This window comes from Scylla paramamosain, chromosome 18 (genome assembly GCF_035594125.1).
Source record: "Scylla paramamosain isolate STU-SP2022 chromosome 18, ASM3559412v1, whole genome shotgun sequence".
Classification (NCBI taxonomy): domain Eukaryota; kingdom Metazoa; phylum Arthropoda; class Malacostraca; order Decapoda; family Portunidae; genus Scylla; species Scylla paramamosain.
In genome coordinates, this window is record NC_087168.1 from 7,587,082 (window position 1) to 7,607,363 (window position 20,282).

Here is a 20,282-nt window from a genome sequence, read left to right on the forward strand (position 1 = left end):
CCCATGTCTACAGAAAATTATATCTTCCTGTCCATGAGTATGAGTATATAGTCCTCTATATGGTGTCCCCTGGAGGACTACAGAAAGCTATACACATGCAGAATTATGAAGTCCTCTGGATTCAGAGCTCCCAGCAGTAAACTCTGAACGTCAGTCGCATTTAATGGCACAAAAAACACTACTGACACAAATACAAAATTCCTGGCAGGACCTGAGATGGTCAGAGAACAACTCCCAGACTTCCAAGAAGACACAAAACAATTTACTTAGTATTTAGCACAGCACCCAACCAAGTTCTTGACAGGGGTTTATCCTATCTAGTACAGCAGGGCCTACTGCTGCCAATACTACAGCTAAAAATACTATGAATAATCCTCTAATATATATCTCACCATCCCACAGTGCCAACATTCCAGCAATCAAGCATGCTAACCATGTCTTCTCCCTACAAACCTTAATGCCCAACTTAAGTGGGGGGACAGAGAGACACACCCTTGTTTTCTACTGCAAGACAGGGAAGTCATATGATAGAGAGAGAGAGGGGGGGTAGAACTGGGAAGGGACGAGGAGGGGGAACGAGGCTGGCCACTTACTCCATCACCCTCCACACAACACACAATTCTTAATTTAAAATTACCAGTGTCTTATATAAATCATTAAGGGTGCTTCTGAGGGACAGGCTAAAAACTGGTCAGCACATCAGGGAGGGCAACTCCTCAGCTACATCAAGTATCAATTTTTAACTTTGGGGACAATAAGAAACAGTGAGAAATTTTAAATAAAGCAAAGTAGGGTGGAGGAGAGCATCTCTCTGCCCTGCACCAACTAAGCTGCCAAGTGAACAGATAGGCTCATGGTTGCCAACCATGGTGCAATCTCTTTCTCTCTCTCTTTATTCTTCCCCCTATCTTCTCATCTTCATCTTGATCTTTCTTCTATGGTGCTGCACATAACAATATACAGTGGAACCTTAGTTACCAAATGTCTCCCTTTCCGAAAAACTAAGTTTTTGAAAAAAAATTTAACTCTTAATTGCTTCAGTTGCCATACTGTAATTTGGTTTTTGAACAAAGTTATTTGATTTCAAATACTACAAGATGTAGCAAAAGCTCCCATTTATTTGTAATTTATAGTTTTTTATAAATATTTCCTTCACTTTTATATATTTGGAGGAGAGACAGAGAGGGTAAGACAGTAATTCAATCTTTGAAATAAGTTAAATGTGATCCATAGAAGAACCTTGATGTAAACAAAGAAGATTCAGCACTCAGGAGTAATCCAGAGCTTTCTATGGCTCTCTCTATGACCCACAATGCCATCACAACTGCACAACTGCATTTTTCCAGTAACTTTTCCCAGCAGCAAGATGTCTAAGTGTTATGATCACCTTCATTTTGGCAGTGAGTGGGTTGCTCCTCTATGTGTCACTCTATAAGGCTTTCCTCACATGATCAGTGCATGGTCTTCAAAGTTTTATTATCAAAAGAATGGAAAAATAGAACTAGTTGCAACTATTTTCTATCACTACCTCATTTCATGTTAAACGAGGACAGGGGATAACTTAGCTTGACTACGTTGCAAAGTCTTTTGAGTCTTTCATAATACACATACAATGCATAATACATACATACAATGTTTGCTAAATATCATTACATGTTGCATTTCAATTGCATTCATAAAATATTTATTTTTCCCTATCATTTTAACCATGTAATTGTATTTTTCACCAATTATTATACACTTCATACTTACATTTCTTCCTATTAAGTATAACTAAACAAGTATCTTGTTTGTATGTAAAAACAAAATATGTAAGAAATTTGTGTATGCTATATCCCCTCACAACACTGTATGGAAAACTCCTTCCTAGCCATGTTACCCTCAAACCAGTATCATGACAACAATATTGAATAAAAGCTAAGTATGTTGTCAAATGTCACGTACATATGCGTAATATTCATATTTAATACTTTAATAACAGGATCACATTACATTCAAAGTTACGAAACATTATGATATGAATATCTGAAGTTGCATCAGATGCCACAAAAATAGAAAATCTTCCCTCCTATTCACATGTGGAGTCCCATGAGAAACAGAAACAGCTATCTTGTTCACTGGCATCATGTCCACTCACATTGCTGACAACACAACTCTGCTATAAATTCTCTCTTTTTAACGGTACTTATACAGTCCACTCCCATGTATAGTATTCCCCCACATCACCCTACAGTGAAAAAATCAAGAAACTCACGGAAGAGAACAAGGAGAGAGAGAGATTAAGGTTGGGAAAGTAAAAGAATTAGTGACAAAGGAAGTCAAAAGTTGGAAAGAAGAGAGAGAAAACAACAACAAAAGATGGATATGGAGGAGATAATAAGGCAACAGCAACAGGAACACAATAAGAACATGGAAAAGCAAGTGATTAAAATAATAAAGGAAAAAAGTAATTTTGTGAGAGACATGGTACAGAGAGAGATAAGTGTTGTGGTATTTGGGGCCAAGGAGAAGAACCTACCCATGAAAATACAGAGAAAGAAGAGGTAAAAAGGGCTAAGGAAATTATACCAGAAATCAGGGGAAGAAGAGATAGTTAAACAAAATTAAGAGGTTTACAGGATTGGAAAGTACAACAAAAATGGAACAAGACCAATGAAAATAAGATTCATGTCACAAACAGCAGTGGAAAATGTCTTACAGAGAACAGGAAAATTGGCAAAATTAGAAGGAATGAGGGGAATACAGATAAAAAGAGACATGAACAAAGAAGAGAGAAGTAAACTGAAAAAGTTGAGAGTAGAGGCAAATTAAAAAAAAATAAGGGAGAACACAGGAACAAGGAGATTAATTTGGAAAGTTGTGGACATAAGAGTAAGGAAATGGTGGAACAAAAATACCATAGAAGATCACCAAGTGGAACCTTAAAAATTATGTATATAAATATAGATGGTTTGGTGTCAAGCCTACTGGAACTTAAAGACTACTTAAAAAACAATAAACCAGACATAGCATGTTTAATGGAAACCAAACTAAAAGAGGAAATATAGTTGAGATTTGCAAAGGAAGGATATAGCACATGGAGGAGAGACAGAAAAGGAAAGGGAGGAGAAGTGATGATATTGGTAAAAGAGGATATTGTTGTTGAGGAAGTAGAATATGGTGATGGAATGGCAGAAACTTTTTCAGTGTTATGATTAAGATTAAAAGAAGTGAAAAAAGGAAAGTTAATGTGACCATCAAAACCTAAAGCATAGGAGACCAATAGATATAAAATTATGCAACTAGAAATAAGAAATAGCACAGAGGAAATAATAAGGAAAAGTAACAAAGTGCTCTTATTAGGCGACTTCAACACTAATGGAATTGACTGGGAGGAGACGGAAGTGTAAGAAAATGTTGGGTCATGAAGCAAAGAATTTGTGCAAACCATGATGTTGAAAACTATGAGACAATGAGTGAATGAACCTACAAGATGCAAAGGGGAAGAAGAACCATCACAGTTGGACTTAGTGTTTATGAAAACCTGAGAAAGTAGACCAAGTATACATTGTCTGAGTCCATTGGGAAGAAGTGATCATGTGACAATAGAAAGAGTACTACAGGAGGAAAGTGTTGCACAGGAATTAACAATTTAGAAATGGGAGACAGAACTATGCTAAGGGAAACTTTGCAGAGCTTAATAAATCTAATGGAAAAATTAACTGGAAAGAGCTATTTGAAGATAAAATAGTGCAATAAAAATATGAGATATTTTTTTAGCGAGTATAGAGAGGGGGTGCAACAGTTTGTACCAAGTAACAAAGTGAAAATTGGGAAGCATGAGTTGTATAATGCCAAGTGTGTAAAAACAAAAAAAGAAAAGGGACAAAGCATGTAGGAAAATGATAAGAAAACTTAACAGAAATACTACTTAGAATACAGAAAGGTATAATAAGAAAAGAAGAAAGAAATTTTGAAAGTGATATAGTAAGAAAGAGCCCAAACTCTTCTACAGATACATAAATGGAAAAATGAAACATAAAGATGACATAAACAAGTTAAGAGGAGAAGGAAGAATTTTTAAAACTACTGAGGAGATGAGTGAACTAATGGATGAGAGTTTTCAAGGTGTTTACAAAGGAAACAGATTTTATGGCACCAAAAGTGTTATCACAGAATGAGGGAATCCAGGAGATATCAAGAAACTGCTGAAAGAACTGGATGTTAGAAAAGCTATGGGACTAGATCAAGTAAATGTATGAATATTAAAAGAATGCAAAGAGAACAAATGGAAGAACCCATATGCAGTATAATTAACAGCTCGCTGAAAGAAGGAAAAGTACCAAGGGAATGGAAAAGAGCTAACATAGTCCCAACATACAATGGGGGAAATAAAACAGAACCATTAAATTACAGAGCATTGTCACTAACAAGTATTGTAACCAAGCTTTGTGAAATAGCAATTAAAGATAGATGTATGCAATAATTGGAAGATGAAAAAATAATTACAGAAAAGCAATTTGGATTCTAGAAAGGGAGATCTTGTGTCACAAATCTACTGAGCTTTTATACAAGAGTAAAAGATGGAATGCAAGAGAGGGACAGATGAGTTAATGTGGTATACCTGAATCTCAAAAAAGCATTTGATAAAGTTCTCCACAAAAGTCTCATAAGGAAGTTAAAGAATGAAGGAGGACTAGAAGGAGTAACATTGAGATGAATGGATGATTATTTACAAGGGAGGGAAATGAGAACAGTAATTAGAGATGTTAATTCAAGTTGGCACGAAGTGACAAGTGGGGTACCGCAAGGATCTGTGTTGGTACCTATCATGTTTCAAATATACGTAAATGATATGACAGGATCTAAATAGTTATATAAACCTTTTTGCTGATGATGCAAAAATAATTAAAATAATAAAGGATGAAAATGACTGCAAGGAGTTACAAAAGGATATTGATGAGATACATGCATGGAGCCAAAGATGGAAACTATAATTTAATGCCAGAAAATGCCATGTGTTGGAAATAGGAAAAAGTAGAAAGAAACCTTTGTGGAATTATAAAATGGGAGGAGAAATAATAATGAAAAGTAATGAAGAAGAAGATTTGGGAGTAATGATTCAGGACACATTATCACCTGAAAGGCACATAAATGGAATATTCTGCTCTACATACAGCTTGTTAACAAACATTAGGGTGGGTTTTTAACTATTTAGATAAATAAATGATGAAGAAAATTATAGCAAGCATGAAACAACCTAAACTGGAATACACAGTAGTTTGGGTGCCACATAGAAAAAAAGATATATGGAAACTAGAAAAATACAGAGGATAGCGACAAAGATGGTACCAGAATTGAAAGATTTAAGCTATGAAGAAAGACTTGAAGAGATGGGATTACCAACACTACAGGAGAGAAGAGAAAGAGGAGACCTGATAACAATGTGCAAATTAGTAAACAATATAGAAAGAATAGACAGAAATTAATTGGTACTACAGATGGAGGAGGGAGAGAGACAGATGAGGGGTATGAGAAGAAAATAAAGAAGAGTGGATGTTCAAGCAAAATCAAGAAATGTAGCTTCCTCTATAGAACTATTGGAATCTGGAATGATCTGAAGGAAGAGGTGGTTGAGGTAAACAGTGTACACATGTTTAAAGAGAAACTGGACAAATATGGTTATGGAGACAGGACAAAATGAGCTTTGGCTTGTGGCCTGTACAATACAACTAGGTAAATACACACACAGATTCATGTTTCCTTGACACAGCATCTGATTCTTGAAAGTATGAACTAGGCTTTAACTTCTATATTTTGACTGAGTTACCTATCTATTTATTCCCTGTCTATGATCAACTATCAATTTACACAATCAGTTTAATTATAGGTAGTCTTGCCTATATTCCATAATTTATACAATCTATCTATTTATCTGGGACTACCATGATACAATAGGACCATTTGCACATTTAGGGGCTGAAGGGTTCTCAGGCACAGGGGTTCAAATCCTGGTCACATTCTGAGGTTCAGAAGGGCATCCATTCAGGGCAATTGCTCCCAAATGCCAAATTCAAACCCCTTAGTGATGAGGCACTGTCCTAGCCCTAAATGACTAGGGAAACCAGACACAATAAAAAAATATCTCTCTCTCTCTCTCTCTCTCTCTCTCTCTCTCTCTCTCTCTCTCTCTCTCTCTCTTCCTTCTCTCTCTCTCTCTCTCTCTCTCTCTCTCTCTCTCTCTCTCTCTCTCTCTCTCTCTCTCTCTCTCTCTCTCTCTCTCTCTCTCTCTCTATATATATATATATATATATATATATATATATATATATATATATATATATATATATATATATATATATATATATATATATATATATATATATATACCAGGTCAGCAATCACACACAGAATACCCCAAAACACCACACATACATATAAACATCACTCACACCCTTAGCCCCACTGGCCCCTAGTGGAAAGGGATAGTCTTGTAGAAAATCCTACTACATCTCAGGAGCTTAGGCATAACATTACTGGCCACATACTTCTACAGGAAGATTCAACAGCATGCATACACTGATTTACCCCTGTCCCTTCATAATGAGACCCTTCCCTATCCCACACCTCCTTCAGTTCTTAGACCACAGCAGATGCAGGGTACTTCCTATGGAGTACACCACATCCTAACTAAATCCATACACCAATGGACCCTACCAAGAGCGCTCACACCTTCTCCCTGGGATCAATGAGACCAGATAATTTTCATGCACTCACCACTGCCATTTCATTCACCTCTATCATATACAATTGCTCTTGCTTGCTACACAGTAATTCTTTTCTCATTCACATTATCCATCCACTCCAGGTGAAGACTTCCTCTAAACCTTTCACTGAGAACATCTGACTTCATTATTCTCTTTATTAGTTTACTGTCCTGCATTCTCCCCACATGCCCAAACAATCTTAATACTCTGATCTGCCCATCCACCCAACTTTCTCAAAACACCAGTTCTTCTTACTTTTTATTTTTCTTTCTCTCAATATTATTCCACACATTCCTTAAACATTTAATTTCCATTACATTCAACTGTTTCTTTTCCACTATCCCCATGTTACATGTTTCAGCACCATACAGCTAGCACAGTGACCACCACTATTCCCTCGTATAACTTTTTACTTGTATCTTGAAAGGTTTTGACACTCTATTAATGAAGGAGTTTTTAGCTAGTTGGAGAACAGATTTGGCATGGTTCTGGACAGAAATATAAAATGCATGAGATTCTGGTGATTGAAGGCTTAAGTACCTTTTGTGGGTTACCTCTTTATCATGTATAGCACGAGAACAAGCTGTGTTAAACCAAGGTTTGGAAGTTTAAGTCGAGAAGAAGAGTGAGGAATGTACGCCTCCATGTCAGACACTATCACCTCTGTTATGCGCTCAGCACACAAAGATGGGTCTCTGACACGGAAGCAGTAGTCATTCCAAGGAAAATCAGCAAAATACCTCCTCAGGTCCCCCCAACTAGCAGAGGCAAAACACCAGAGGCACCTTCACTTAGGGGATCCTGAGGAGGGATTGGAGCAATAGGACAAGATACAGATATGAGATTGTGATTGGAGGAGCCCAACATAGAAGAAAGGGTGACAGCATAAGCAGAAGGATTAGAGGTCAGGAAAAGGTCAAGAATGTTGGGCATATCTCCAAGACCATCAGGAATATGAGTAGGGTGTTGCACCAAATGCTCTAGGTTGTGGAGGATAGCAAAGTTGAAGGCTAGTTCACCAGGATGGTCAGTGAAGGGAGAGGAAAGCTAAAGCTGGTGGTGAACATTGAAGTCTCCAAGAATGGAGATCTTTGCAAAAGGGAAGAGGGTCGGAATGTGCTCCACTTTGGAAGTTAAGTAGTCAAAGAATTTTTTATAGTCAGAGGAGTTAGGTGAGAGGTATACAGCACAGATAAATTTAGTTTGAGAGTGACTCTGTAGTCGCAGCCAGATGATAGAAAACTCTAAAGATTCAAGAGCATGGGCACGAGAGCAGGTTAAGTAATTGTGCACATAAACGCAACATCCAGCTTTGGATCGAAAATAAGGATAGAGAAAGTAGGAGGAAACAGAAAAGGGGCTACTGTCAGTTGCCTCAGACACCTGAGTTTCAGTGAGGAAAAGAACGATGAAGTTTAGAAGAGAAGAGGTGGTGATCTACAGATTGAAAATTAGATCTTAGACTGCAAATGTTGCAGAAGTTAATGAAGAAAAAGTTGAGGGGGGGGTGTCAAGACACTTAGGGTCGTCGACAGAAGAGCAGTCCGACCTGGGGACATTTATGGTCCCCTCCCCAGATGGGGACTCTGAGGCAGGTGTAGGAGTTGCCATGATAATTTTAAAATTTTTGAGTAAAAGGTGTGTGTGTTATTAAGTGCTTGTAGTTTTGTGTGGAGGAAGAGAGTTGTCTTTAGAGGGCAGGCTGTGACTGCCTCCTTGTGTTGTGAGACACAAAGAGAAACGTTCAGTGAGGTCACAGCTGGGTTTAATGATAAGTTCACAGCACTCCCTGAACAGTGCTTTAGATCTCACTGGGAGTAATTATCGTTTCGGCAGGTGTCTACTGCCTCCTCGTATATACTATTATACTGCTTTTCTAGACAGGGTAGAATCAAAAGCTTTTCATCTCATCAACTCCTCTCCTCTAACTGACTGTCTTCAGCCTCTCTCTCATCACCGCAATGTTGCATCTCTAGCTGTCTTCTACCACTATTTTCATGCTAACTGCTCTTCTGATCTTGCTAACTGCATGCCTCTCCTCCTCCTGTGGCCTCGCTGCACAAGACTTTCTTATTTTTCTCACCCCTATTCTGTCCACCTCTCTAATGCAAGAATTAACCAGTATTCTCATTTATTCATCCCTTTCTCTGGTAAACTCTGGAACTCCCTGCCTGCTTCTGTATTTCCACTTTCCTATGACTTGAATTCCTTGAAGAGAGAGGTTTCAAGACACTTATCCTTCAGTTTTTGACTACCACTTTGGACCCTTTTATGGGACTGGCATTTCAGTGGGCATTTTTTTTTATTGGACTTTTGTTGCCCTTGGCCAGTGTCCCTCCTACATAAAAAAAAAAAAAAAAAATGTTCTATATCTAAAGATCTTTCCAGTTCACCAAGTACTTTTACTTCTTCCTTTGCTATACATTTCACCTGTCTCAATTCTTCTGTCCATTTTATACAATTAATGATAACAGCTTTTTTGAAAAGTATCTTTATACACTAGAAATAAGAGCAACAATTATTTCCCATTTGCTCTTTATCATTTTCTTTTATTATAATAATATCAGTTATTATTTATTATAAAAGAAAGAATCCAATAAAATTCTTACCTGGGACTGAACTCTTGTGACATGTGTCTATGTATCCGTCGTCTGTCACGGACGGAGAAAAGATGCTGGGAAAGGGTGCAGTTGTCTTGAGAGGATCTTCAACACCAGCCACAAATCGCATGTTTGGAGGTTTGGATGAATTTTGCAGAAAATCACTATAGAGCTGAGCAGCATTTGTGTAGGATCTTGCACCAGGATATTTAGGGCCAGATCTGAAATTTAATTCAGCTTAGAACCCAAACCTGCCAATACCATGATCTGATACTGTGTTTGTAGCATGCCACTAAATGTACATATTGTTCACTTTATATCAGAAGCAGGAATTTTAAGAATGTTGATGTAAATATATGACTTCAGAGGAAAACCAAAATAAAAGACTAACTGAGAATCAGAAAAGTGTACTCCTTTTATACATACAAGATGAACTGATACTCTCTTTCAAAAATAAGTTTTAAAATTCTGAAAATGAGCATACACATGTGTGTAAATTTTGCCAGTCTTCATATTCACCCACTTTACAATCCCAGAGAGAGAGAGAGAGAGAGAGAGAGAGAGAGAGAGAGAGAGAGAGAGAGAGAGAGAGAGAGAGAGAGAGAGAGAGAGAGAGAGAGAGAGAGAGAGAGAGAGAGAGAGAGAGAGAGAGAGAGAGAGAGAGAGAGAGAGAGAGAGAGAGAGAGAGAGAGAGAGAGAGAGAGAGAGAGAGAGAGAGAGAGAGAGAGAGAGAGAGAGAGAGAGAGAGAGAGAGAGCATAAAAAAATATAAAAAAAATGGGGAGTTTGGTAAATTAGTGAGTGTCACCAGGCAGCAGGACCAGCCATGTTCCCTTCACACATATAGGAGCAATATCAAATATGCCTACAGTGTCATTCAATATACATAAAGATGCAATGAGCTTATATAATATACTTTTCTACTCAATTCTTTCTAGGTAGTAACACAAGTAAAATCAAACTGTATCCATGAACAAAAGTATTCAAGTTGATTTTCTAATGAATTGGTCATTTCAAGATTCGACCCCCCCAAAAAAAAAAAAATACTCCACTGATCAGAAGAGTAGATGACGGTAAAAATGAAGACAACATGTTTGTGCCACTTACAGGTCCAGATTACATAGATCAGCTTCCTAGTATATGGAAACAACAATTTCAATTGAAAATAGGCAAGTCAAGTGTCCTGGCAAGAGTAATGCTTTATATCTAACCAAAACAAACATATGACTGGCCCGCCATAGTTGAAATTAACAAACACCTAGTTGAACAACCAGTTAATTCCTGTTGCAATGTCCATGCCACTACTCCATGTACCTGTGGCTTCCTGTATTCCTCTCCTGTTATGCCAGAGCAGTCCTGAGAGATGTTTGTTTTGGTGTTCAATTACTTTGCCATATTGCTTTCTTCACGAAAGAGATGCTAAAATCCTCACGAAAATAACTATATCTATATATCACATTGTTATTGTGCAAGTGTGGCTTATAATATGCCATATCTGAAATATTGATAACGGCATTACTAAATAATCAAAAAAATATTTCTGTTTTGACCAACTTCTCTTAAAATTATATATACAAGATATTTAAAAGTCAATGCAGAATTTTGAAAGTATCATAATAATCAATGTTCTATGTATCTGTATGCACATATAATGTACAATAACAATATTTTAGCTCATGTCACTAGGGGACATGCAGTAGCGACATGTGGCAGATTAGTTCCGAAAACTCCCAACTGACATATCTCTCTCTCTCTCTCTCTCTCTCTCTCTCTCTCTCTCTCTCTCTCTCTCTCTCTCTCTCTCTCTCTCTCTCTCTCTGATCACAGTCTTATTTTCACATCATGTCCTATTATTCCAGTGGCACTTATGGACCTGACAAAGTGGAGTTGCTTTTTGCACTTAATCTACTAAGTTCTTAATAAGGAACTATTCTGATCTTCTCTGAAATGACTATCATTTCAGTGTCAACGATCCATCTCTAAGCAGAGCAGACCAATAATTGTCTCTGGTATACAAGCTTGTATTTCACATATTTTCCTTATTCTGAAAGCTCATAAAACTTAGTTCAACTTCAAGTAAGCTTGCTCCAGGGTAGATATGAAGTGAGACTATGGCCTTTAAGTATTTATCTCAAAGCAATCAGTTATTGCAATAGAAAATGGAAATTCATTTTAATGACCATGGGAAACTTATTTCTAGTGTGTTCTCTGTTAGGCCAATAAACTAATGATGGTATTAAATGTGAGGAGCATTCATGAATAACATGATTAAAAGCTATTCACATTAAACCTATAGCCCAAGTCTGACATTTGGATTAAGCCTGATTCTCATGAGGGCTATAACAAATTGCTGAAATCTAGTTAAACAAGATGCCTCCTTCAAATAACCACTAATGATAATTTCAAAAATATGCATTAAGACATGAAATGTTGGTACCATGAGTGGGGATTATCACAATAAATTATGGCGATAATTTATTGCAATAATGATATTGAGTTATCGGTCATCTGATAATTATTTTTCCTGGTCATCAATTCATCAGTATCACTGATACTTTTGGTCCCAAACCAGTGATGATCGATAATTTTAGTTTTTTGAAACTGAGCATGTTGAAATTTTTTACTTTCAAAATCAAATTTAATTATACTTAAAACAGTACTTTTCATTAGTGAAGAGACAGGATAAACATTGAATCTGAAGTCTTTTCTAAGATAAAGATAAAAATAAAGATTTGGATTTATAATTATTTTTTTTTTTTTTTACTTAAAATATCAACATTTTAATTGCTAGAATCAGAATTTTGGATTTACCAATTTATTTATTATTGGAAATAATATCAGTTATCATGGTACTTTTTTTCTCATTATCACACCCAGCCATGCTTGATACCCCAGTGTAATACTTTACATTCACATAATTTTCAGGATGACCGGGAACTGATAAAATGACACACCACTCTCCCCTTGTTTGTTTTTGCACCCAACTGCACAAAAACTGTAGACCATGGTTAAAAAGGTCATTGGCAATGAGCTAAGGTACTCGGTCATGATAAATATGGATCTCTCAAAATGACCAAATTTTGCATTTGATCATCTTGATCTCGGTCTTGGTGATGCCATCATGTGCAACCCCTCTATATATTGTATTATGTTATACAGGTATCCGATTTTTATACTACTGTTTTTACTTATCTATTTATTTATTGAAGATAATGGATCCCACCACTTTTTATGGCAAAAAAAAAAAAAATGTGAATGAGGCACTGATGATGTGGATTCTTCTGGTGAATCTTATCTTCTGTCTTCAAATTATGATTCAGATGAGGCAGATAACATCTCTTCCTCAAAAATTGATAGTATGGAAAGTGAATGCATTGAAGTAGACAAAATGCAAGCCTCCCCAGATGAGTCCAGATTGAGTCAGATAATTCAAATCATACTTGGGGACCTGTAACTACAAGTACACCAGGATGTTCCAATTTACTTCTACTGAGAAAATGACAGTAACACCACAAACTAGTGAAGATAAAGAAACAAACCCACAAGTTTTATACTTTTTTTTTTTTTACATGAAATCCTTGATCTGACAGCTGTAAAAGGTAAAAGATATGTAGACAGTGTATTGATGCGGCAGCCGTAATATCAAAGATGAACCAATGGTACCCAACAACACAGAAAGATATGAAAAAAACGCTGGGCATCATAATATGCATGGGTTGGTGTGAAAACCTTAAGTACTCATATTTCTGTATTGGCCCAGGAAAGAAATTGTATGATTGCCCTTTTGTGTACAACCACATGACCAAATAGGTTTCAGAATCTTTTGAGATTTTTGCACTTTACAAACATTATTATTATTATTATTTTTTTCTTTTTATTTATTTATTTTTTTTTAAATGTAGGAAGGACACTGGCCAAGGGCAACAAAAATCCAATAAAAAAAATTCCCACTGAAATGTCAGTCCCATAAAAGGTCAAAGCAGTAGTCAAAAATTGATGAATAAGTGTCTTGAAACCTCCCTCTTGAAGGAATTCAAGTCATAGGAAGGTGGAAATACAGAAGCAGGCAGGGAGTTCCAGAGTTTACCAGAGAAAGGGATGAATGATTGAGAATACTGGTTAACTCTTGCATTAGAGAGGTGGACACAATAGGGATGAGAGAAAGAAGAAAGTCTTGTGCAGTGAGGCCACAGGAGGAGGGGAGGCATGCAGTTAGCAAGATCAGAAGAGCAGTTAGCATGAAAATAGCGGTAGAAGACAGCTAGAGATGCAACATTGCAGTGGTGAGAGAGAGGCTGAAGACAGTCAGTTAGAGGAGAGGAGTTGATGAGACGAAAAGCTTTTGATTCCACCCTGTCTAGAAGAGCAGTATGAGTGGAACCCCCCCAGACATGTGAAGCATACTCCATACATGGATGGATAAGGCCCTTGTACAGAGTTAGCAGCTGGGGGGTGGTGAGAAAAACTGGCAGAGACGTCTCAGAACGCCTAACTTCATAGAAGCTGTTTTAGCTAGAGATGAGATGTGAAGTTTCCAGTTCAGATTATAAGTAAAGGACAGACCATTTATGAGCCCTAACAAGGATTTCTCAATTCACAATTATCATTTGAATTAACTAAAAAGTAAAAAGGTTCTGAACCAATGGAGCTGATCAATCCTTGGTGTACCCATATCATTCCTAGCTCCTTTTCCTTTACTTTATCTGTTTTCACCCTATATTAAAGACTCATTAATTTCCAACATAAAACATTATCACTCCTAAATCTTTCTTTCTTTTTTTTCTTTTTATTAACCTCTTTGGCACGATGACACAATATACATGTCATTTAATCTCTCGTAGCATATCTGAATGACATGCATACTTCTTCATAGTCATTTCAGCCTGTGTGTGTTTCATTTCTTCTCGGATATAGTACAAGATCTTTCAGAATGTTGGCCGGATATGATATGGTGTTTTACATTCCTCCCAATATTATTCTAATGTCAGAATATGAGGGAATTTCACACACTCATAGTAGATCTTAGCAAATGGTTTCTAGCACTGGTAGTCAAATATCCTTGGTTTCTACCATGAAATAACACAAATAAAGTGAGGGAAAAGATGATACTTGTGAGTGTAGAAACCTCTTGCCCATCGAGTTGCCAGTACATACTTACTCGCACCTTTGGTCATGTATCATGTCACCCCACCCCCTCCCTTCCCTGCTCCTCTCATCTGTTTCTGCTTTTATTTTTCCCTTTTCTCTGTTATTTTTTAAATGAGAGAGAGAGAGAGAGAGAGAGAGAGAGAGAGAGAGAGAGAGAGTGTGTATGGTGTGTGTGTGTGTGTGTGTGTGTGTGTGTGTGTGTGTGTGTGTGTGTGTGTGTGTGTGTGTGTGTGTGTGTGTGTGTGTGTGTGTTACATTTGGTCAAGTAATTGACCCTATTGCTTATCACCTCCTTCCTACAACAATCTTGTGTGTGTATTTACCTAGTTGTATTTACCTAGTTGTATAGTACAGGGTCCGAGCCAAAGCTCAATTAGTCCTGTCTCCATACCCGAATTTGTCCAATTTCTCTTTAAACATGTGCACACTCTTTGCCGCAACCACCTCTTCTTTTAAGTTATTCCATATTTCAACCGTTCGATGCGGAAAGCTGTATTTCTTAATATCTCCCAAACAATGACTCTTTTTTAATTTCTTCATATGTCCCCTTGTACGTCTATCTCCTTCCTCCACTTTTACAACTAGGTCATCTCTGTCTATCTTCTCCATGCCATTTACTAATTTGAACATTGTTATCAGGTCTCCTCTTTCCCTTCTTTCTTGCAGTGTTGGTAATCCAATTTCTTCCAGTCTTTCCTCGTAACTTAGGTCTTCCAATTCAGGTATCATTTTCGTAGCTGTTCTTTGTATTCTTTCCAATTTCCTTATATCTTTCTTCTTGTGTGGAGACCATACCACTGCTGCGTATTCCAGTTTGGGGCGTATCATGTGTGTTATGATTTTCTTCATCATTTCTTTGTCTAGGTAATTAAATGCCACCCTGATATTTGCTAGCAAATTATATGTATAGCCAAATATTCCATTGATGTGTTTTTCTGGTGATAGCGTGTCTTGAATTATTACTCCCAAGTCTTTTTCTTCTTTGCTCTTTCGTATTGTGATTCCTCCCATCTTATACTCCCATGAAGGTCTCCTTTTACTTCTTCCCATCTCCATTACATGGCACTTTTTTATATTGAATTCTAATTTCCATCGTTTACTCCATTCATAAATTCTATCAATATCCCTCTGTAGTTCCTCACAATCCTCTTGGTTCTTTATTACTTTCATCAATTTTGCATCATCTGCAAACATGTTAATGTAGCTATTTAAACCCACAGTCATATCATTTATATAGACCTGAAACATTATAGGTGCCAACACAGACCCTTGTGGTACTCCACTTGTTACTTCGCACCAACTTGATTTATTATCTCTGATTACTGTGCTCATTTCCCTACCTTGGAGATAATCCTTCATCCACTTAAGTATTTTTCCTTTTAGCCCTCCTCGATGTTCCAGTTTCCATACAAGACTTTTATGTGGAACTGTATCAAAAGCTTTTTTCAGATCTAAATAGACTGCATCAACCCAACCATCTCTCTCTTGTAGTTTATCTATTACTCTTGTATAAAAGCTCAGTAAGTTTGTTACGCAAGATCTCTCTTTCCTGAAACCGAATTGTTTTTCTGTTATTATATTTTCTTGTTCAAGATATTGCACCCATCTGTTTTTAATGACTATTTCACAGAGTTTACTTACAATACTCGTGAGTGAGACTGGTCTGTAATTCAGTGGTTCCATTTTATTACCTCCTTTGTATAACGGTACTATATTTGCTCTCTTCCATTCCTTTGGTACTTTTCCCTCCTTCAAAGAACTGTTAATTATCTCCCATGTTGGTTCTTCCAATTCCTCTCTACATTCTTTCAATATCCATCCATTTACTTCGTCTGGTCCCATCGCCTTCCTAGTATCTAGCTCTTCCAGTAGTCTTTTAATTTCTTTTCTTTCCACTTGTATGTTTGCTATTCCTTTCTGTTGTTCCTCATCTCCCAGTGATGCAGACAGTTTCTCTTGTAAATACAGACTTAAAGCTTTTATTCAGTATCTCAGCCATCTCTTGTGTGGTTTCATAAATTTCTCCATTTTTCTTCAGCTTTGTAATGGTATCTCTATGCTTTATTTTTCCATTTACATATCTATAGAAAAGTTTGGGTTCTTCTTTACACTTTCCAACTACATCTCTCAAAATTTCTTTCTTCTTCTCTTCTTATTTTAACATAATCATTTCTAGCTGTCCTGTATTCTTCTCTATTTATCTCATTCCATTGTTTCCTCATTTTTTTCCATGCCCTCTCCTTCTTCTTTTTTGCCTCTGCACACTTTGCATTAAACCACACTTTCTTATTTTCTTTTACCTTATATCTTGGCACATATCTTTCAACACCTTCTCTAAACTTGCTTAAAAACACTTCATATTTTTTCTGCACCTCCATACCTCTTAATAAATTATTCCAATCAAGCTCTCCGTAGAATTTCTTTAACCCTGTAAAGTCTGCCTTAGCATAATTTTTTCTCTCATTTTTATATTCCTCATTGAATTTTGGCACTTCCTCTTTGATCTCTATCTCCATCTTCACATGATCACTTTTTCCCACTGGACACAAATATTCTATACTTGGTTCATTTTCTGGCTTTTTTGTAAAAACCAAGTCTAGGAGTGATGGTGTGTGTGTGTGTGTGTGTGTTTACTATATGAAAAAAAGTAATGAATGAATAGTTCATAGACTAACACCATTACATCTCTCTCTCTCTCTCTCTCTCTCTCTCTCTCTCTCTCTCTCTCTCTCTCTCTCTCTCTCTCTCTCTCTCTCTCTCTCTCTCTCAGCTGGTACAGTAATTTCTTGCACAAGAAACATTCAAATAATTCGCTGATATGAAGATGAAAAAGATGAAAAATGGACACATAGATAATAATGATTGTACTTATAGTAAAATGAAAATTACAAAAAAAAAGATAAATAAATCACACAAAAATAAAACAACTGGCAACTTTATTTATAGAAAATGATGACTCCCATGTGATTATTTTTTCTATTGTGTCAGACTGTCAGTCACATGCTTACAGTTAGTGAGGTAATGTATGCCATACTTCACCCCACAGACCCCCCTCTGCACCCTCTTCACCCCACAGATCTTCCTCTCCACATCATCAACCTTCCTGCTACTCCCCCCCTGCTCACCTTCACCTCTCCTTGCTAATTTTCTTTCTCAGCCTCCCTCTCTCCCACCATCACCCATCATTCCTTCCCCTCACCACTCACCCTCATCACCACCACCTTCCCCTTCACATTCACCCCCTCCTTCATTTCCCACATCCTCTCATCCGTCACCACCACCCTCACCACCACCACCTTCCCCTTCACATTCACCCCTTCCTCCATCTCCTGCACCCCCTCATCTGTCACCATCACTCTCACTGCCACCAGTTGCCAAAAACACATTTGACTCAAGTCCTTCAACACTCATAATTTATCAGTCAGAGGAGGAAGACTACAACCTTCCATTGCCACCACCCTCAGATGAAGACTAGTGAGTAAAAATATAAGTTGCAATTTATTTTAGACTGAATATTAGTGTCTAAGGCACAATGGATATTCTGATACACAGTATGTTATGATTATGTTTTTGTGAATGTCAGTGGTGGAGTTTTAAAGTTTGCCACATGGGTGGAAATCCTGGGTATGATATGTGGTGCGCGTTTTGACTTGCCATACCAAAGAGGTTAAAGCTTTTTCAGACATCACTTCATATCTATAAGGGCAAGGCAAGGATAGATTTGAAAAATGTTGGTACTACCATTAATTCCTAGAATAGTATTTATTTGCATTAAATTCATTTTAAAAAATTTGTTGAGCTGCAACCTATACCTGTTTATTTATTTTACAAGATTGATAACATGCATATCTCAATCTGAAAAATACTTAGATCACTAACCTGTTCAATTTGGATGGTGGTATACCTCTAACTGTGAGAAGTTCACTGACTGGATCAAGATGGTAACCACATCCAGCACTCACAGACACTAAAGAACATTCATGTTCCTCATGCAGCCATTCCGCAAAGCTTTGATTTGACTTTATGCCAAGAGGTAAGGATAAACTTCCTCCAGCAACCTGTAAATGAAATGCATAAGTTAAGTCAGAAATCTTATTAAGGATAGAGTACCTACTACACTCCTCTCTATCCTGGACATTATGAGAGCAAGTTGAATTAAACCAAGGTTTACATTACAAGCTTTGGAGTTAAACTGTATTGAATGTAAGCTTCCATGCCAGAGACAAAGAAACAGGTCTCTGACTTGGAAGCATCAGACATTCCTGGTTCATTGGTCAGTGAAGATATATGATAAATAAAGCTGGTGTTGAACACTGAAATTTCCAAGTATGAAGATTTCAGTGAGGAGGAAATGGGTGAGAATGTGCTGCACTCTGGAAGTCAAGAGATCAAAGAACTCCATTTAGTAAGAGGAGCTAAGTGAGACAACCACACCAAAGATTAATTTAATGAGAGAGTAATAGTGAAGTCTTAGCCAGATGGTGGTTAATTCTGAAGATTCAAGAGTGTAGAAACAGAAGCAATTATGTATACTGTTATACATATAGATGCAACAGCCAGCTTTGAGTGGAACTGAGAATAGAGAAAGAATAGGGCTGTCAGTATTCTCTGACACCTGGGTTTTAATGAGGAAAGAATATGAGGTTTTGAGATGAGTGATGTTTCACAAATTAAAAGTTAGATCTAAGACTGTGAATGTTGTAGAAGTTAACACAAAGAAAATTAGAGGAGGTATCAAGACAATTCTTATCTATATCTGAAGAAAAGCATGATCTAAAGACATTTATGGTCCATTTTCCAGATGGGGATTTCAAAGCTGTTTTTAGCTTTAAACATAATTTTGGTTGTATGAGAATGCATGACTAAGTAGTGGGTGTAATTGTAGTATTAATTGTAACTTCATTATATGTTATTAAGATACATGTACCCTAACCTAGTTCAAGTGCTCTTTACTAATGTCTAGGAATATACTCTTAATATCATATTTATCCCCATTATCTATGGCCTCATTAATCTTCCTATAAAAAATTAACAAATTCATGAACCCATGTAGTAGACATTTCATTAAACCATATTTCATCTAAGCAACTCCTAATGTTTCTCCCAATAAGACTCCATCAATTTATCTAAAGCTGACAAGAGGATGACTGAACAATTGCTTGACATTAATGTTTTATCTCCTTTCTTAGAGACTGGAAATATATTTGCTTGCCTGTACATTTGAGCCACAATCTTTCACATCCTTGCTACCAGCAAAAGTCTAAATGAGAATGAAATTTCCTTGCCAAACCTCACTCCAGTAAGCAGAGATAGAGCTCCATGAAGACATATACTCAAAAGGTTTGCTTCAATAATAAAAGAGAAAAAAACATTATATCCAGGAAAATCAGGAAGAAACACTCAGAAATGCTGCACAATGTGTCAAAAGATGACCACCTTCACTGTGACCTAAACCTGCCTGACCAGAAAGTTGCACAAAATTTCTCCTCTACAGCAGCCAACACAGACAGGAATCCCATTAATCTTGACTCCTCTTACATCAGAACAATGATATAGGCCACCTCTACTTTGCTTGTGGTGGTCCCAACTATTTTTGTCCTTTCAATAAAAAATAGTGACTTTTATATACTCTATGTGGCAAAAACATACAGGCAGGCAAATAAGGGAACAAAAGTTTAAACTTGCAACCTTGCGTAGTCTTGAGGTACTAAGGTACTGTTGTCATCCCATAATCACACTATTATTGGGGACCAGTTCTCACTATTTGGAGCTGGGTGACATAGCAGAAG

At 37.0% G+C, this 20,282-nt stretch overlaps 1 protein-coding gene across 4 annotated transcripts in view; it reads right to left on the reverse strand.

Annotated features, from left to right (window-relative positions):
* Nucleotides 1–20,282, reverse strand: part of LOC135109067 (protein misato homolog 1-like) — a 132,378-nt gene that overhangs the window by 10,073 nt on the left and 102,023 nt on the right. For all 4 annotated transcript variants that reach the window (XM_064020092.1, XM_064020095.1, XM_064020093.1 and 1 more), the window contains 2 exons: nucleotides 18,373–18,551; nucleotides 9,356–9,567 (listed from right to left, as the gene is read on the reverse strand). In XM_064020092.1, coding sequence (XP_063876162.1) covers nucleotides 9,356–9,567; nucleotides 18,373–18,551 — 391 coding nt within the window. The remainder of the gene's footprint in view (nucleotides 1–9,355; nucleotides 9,568–18,372; nucleotides 18,552–20,282) is intronic.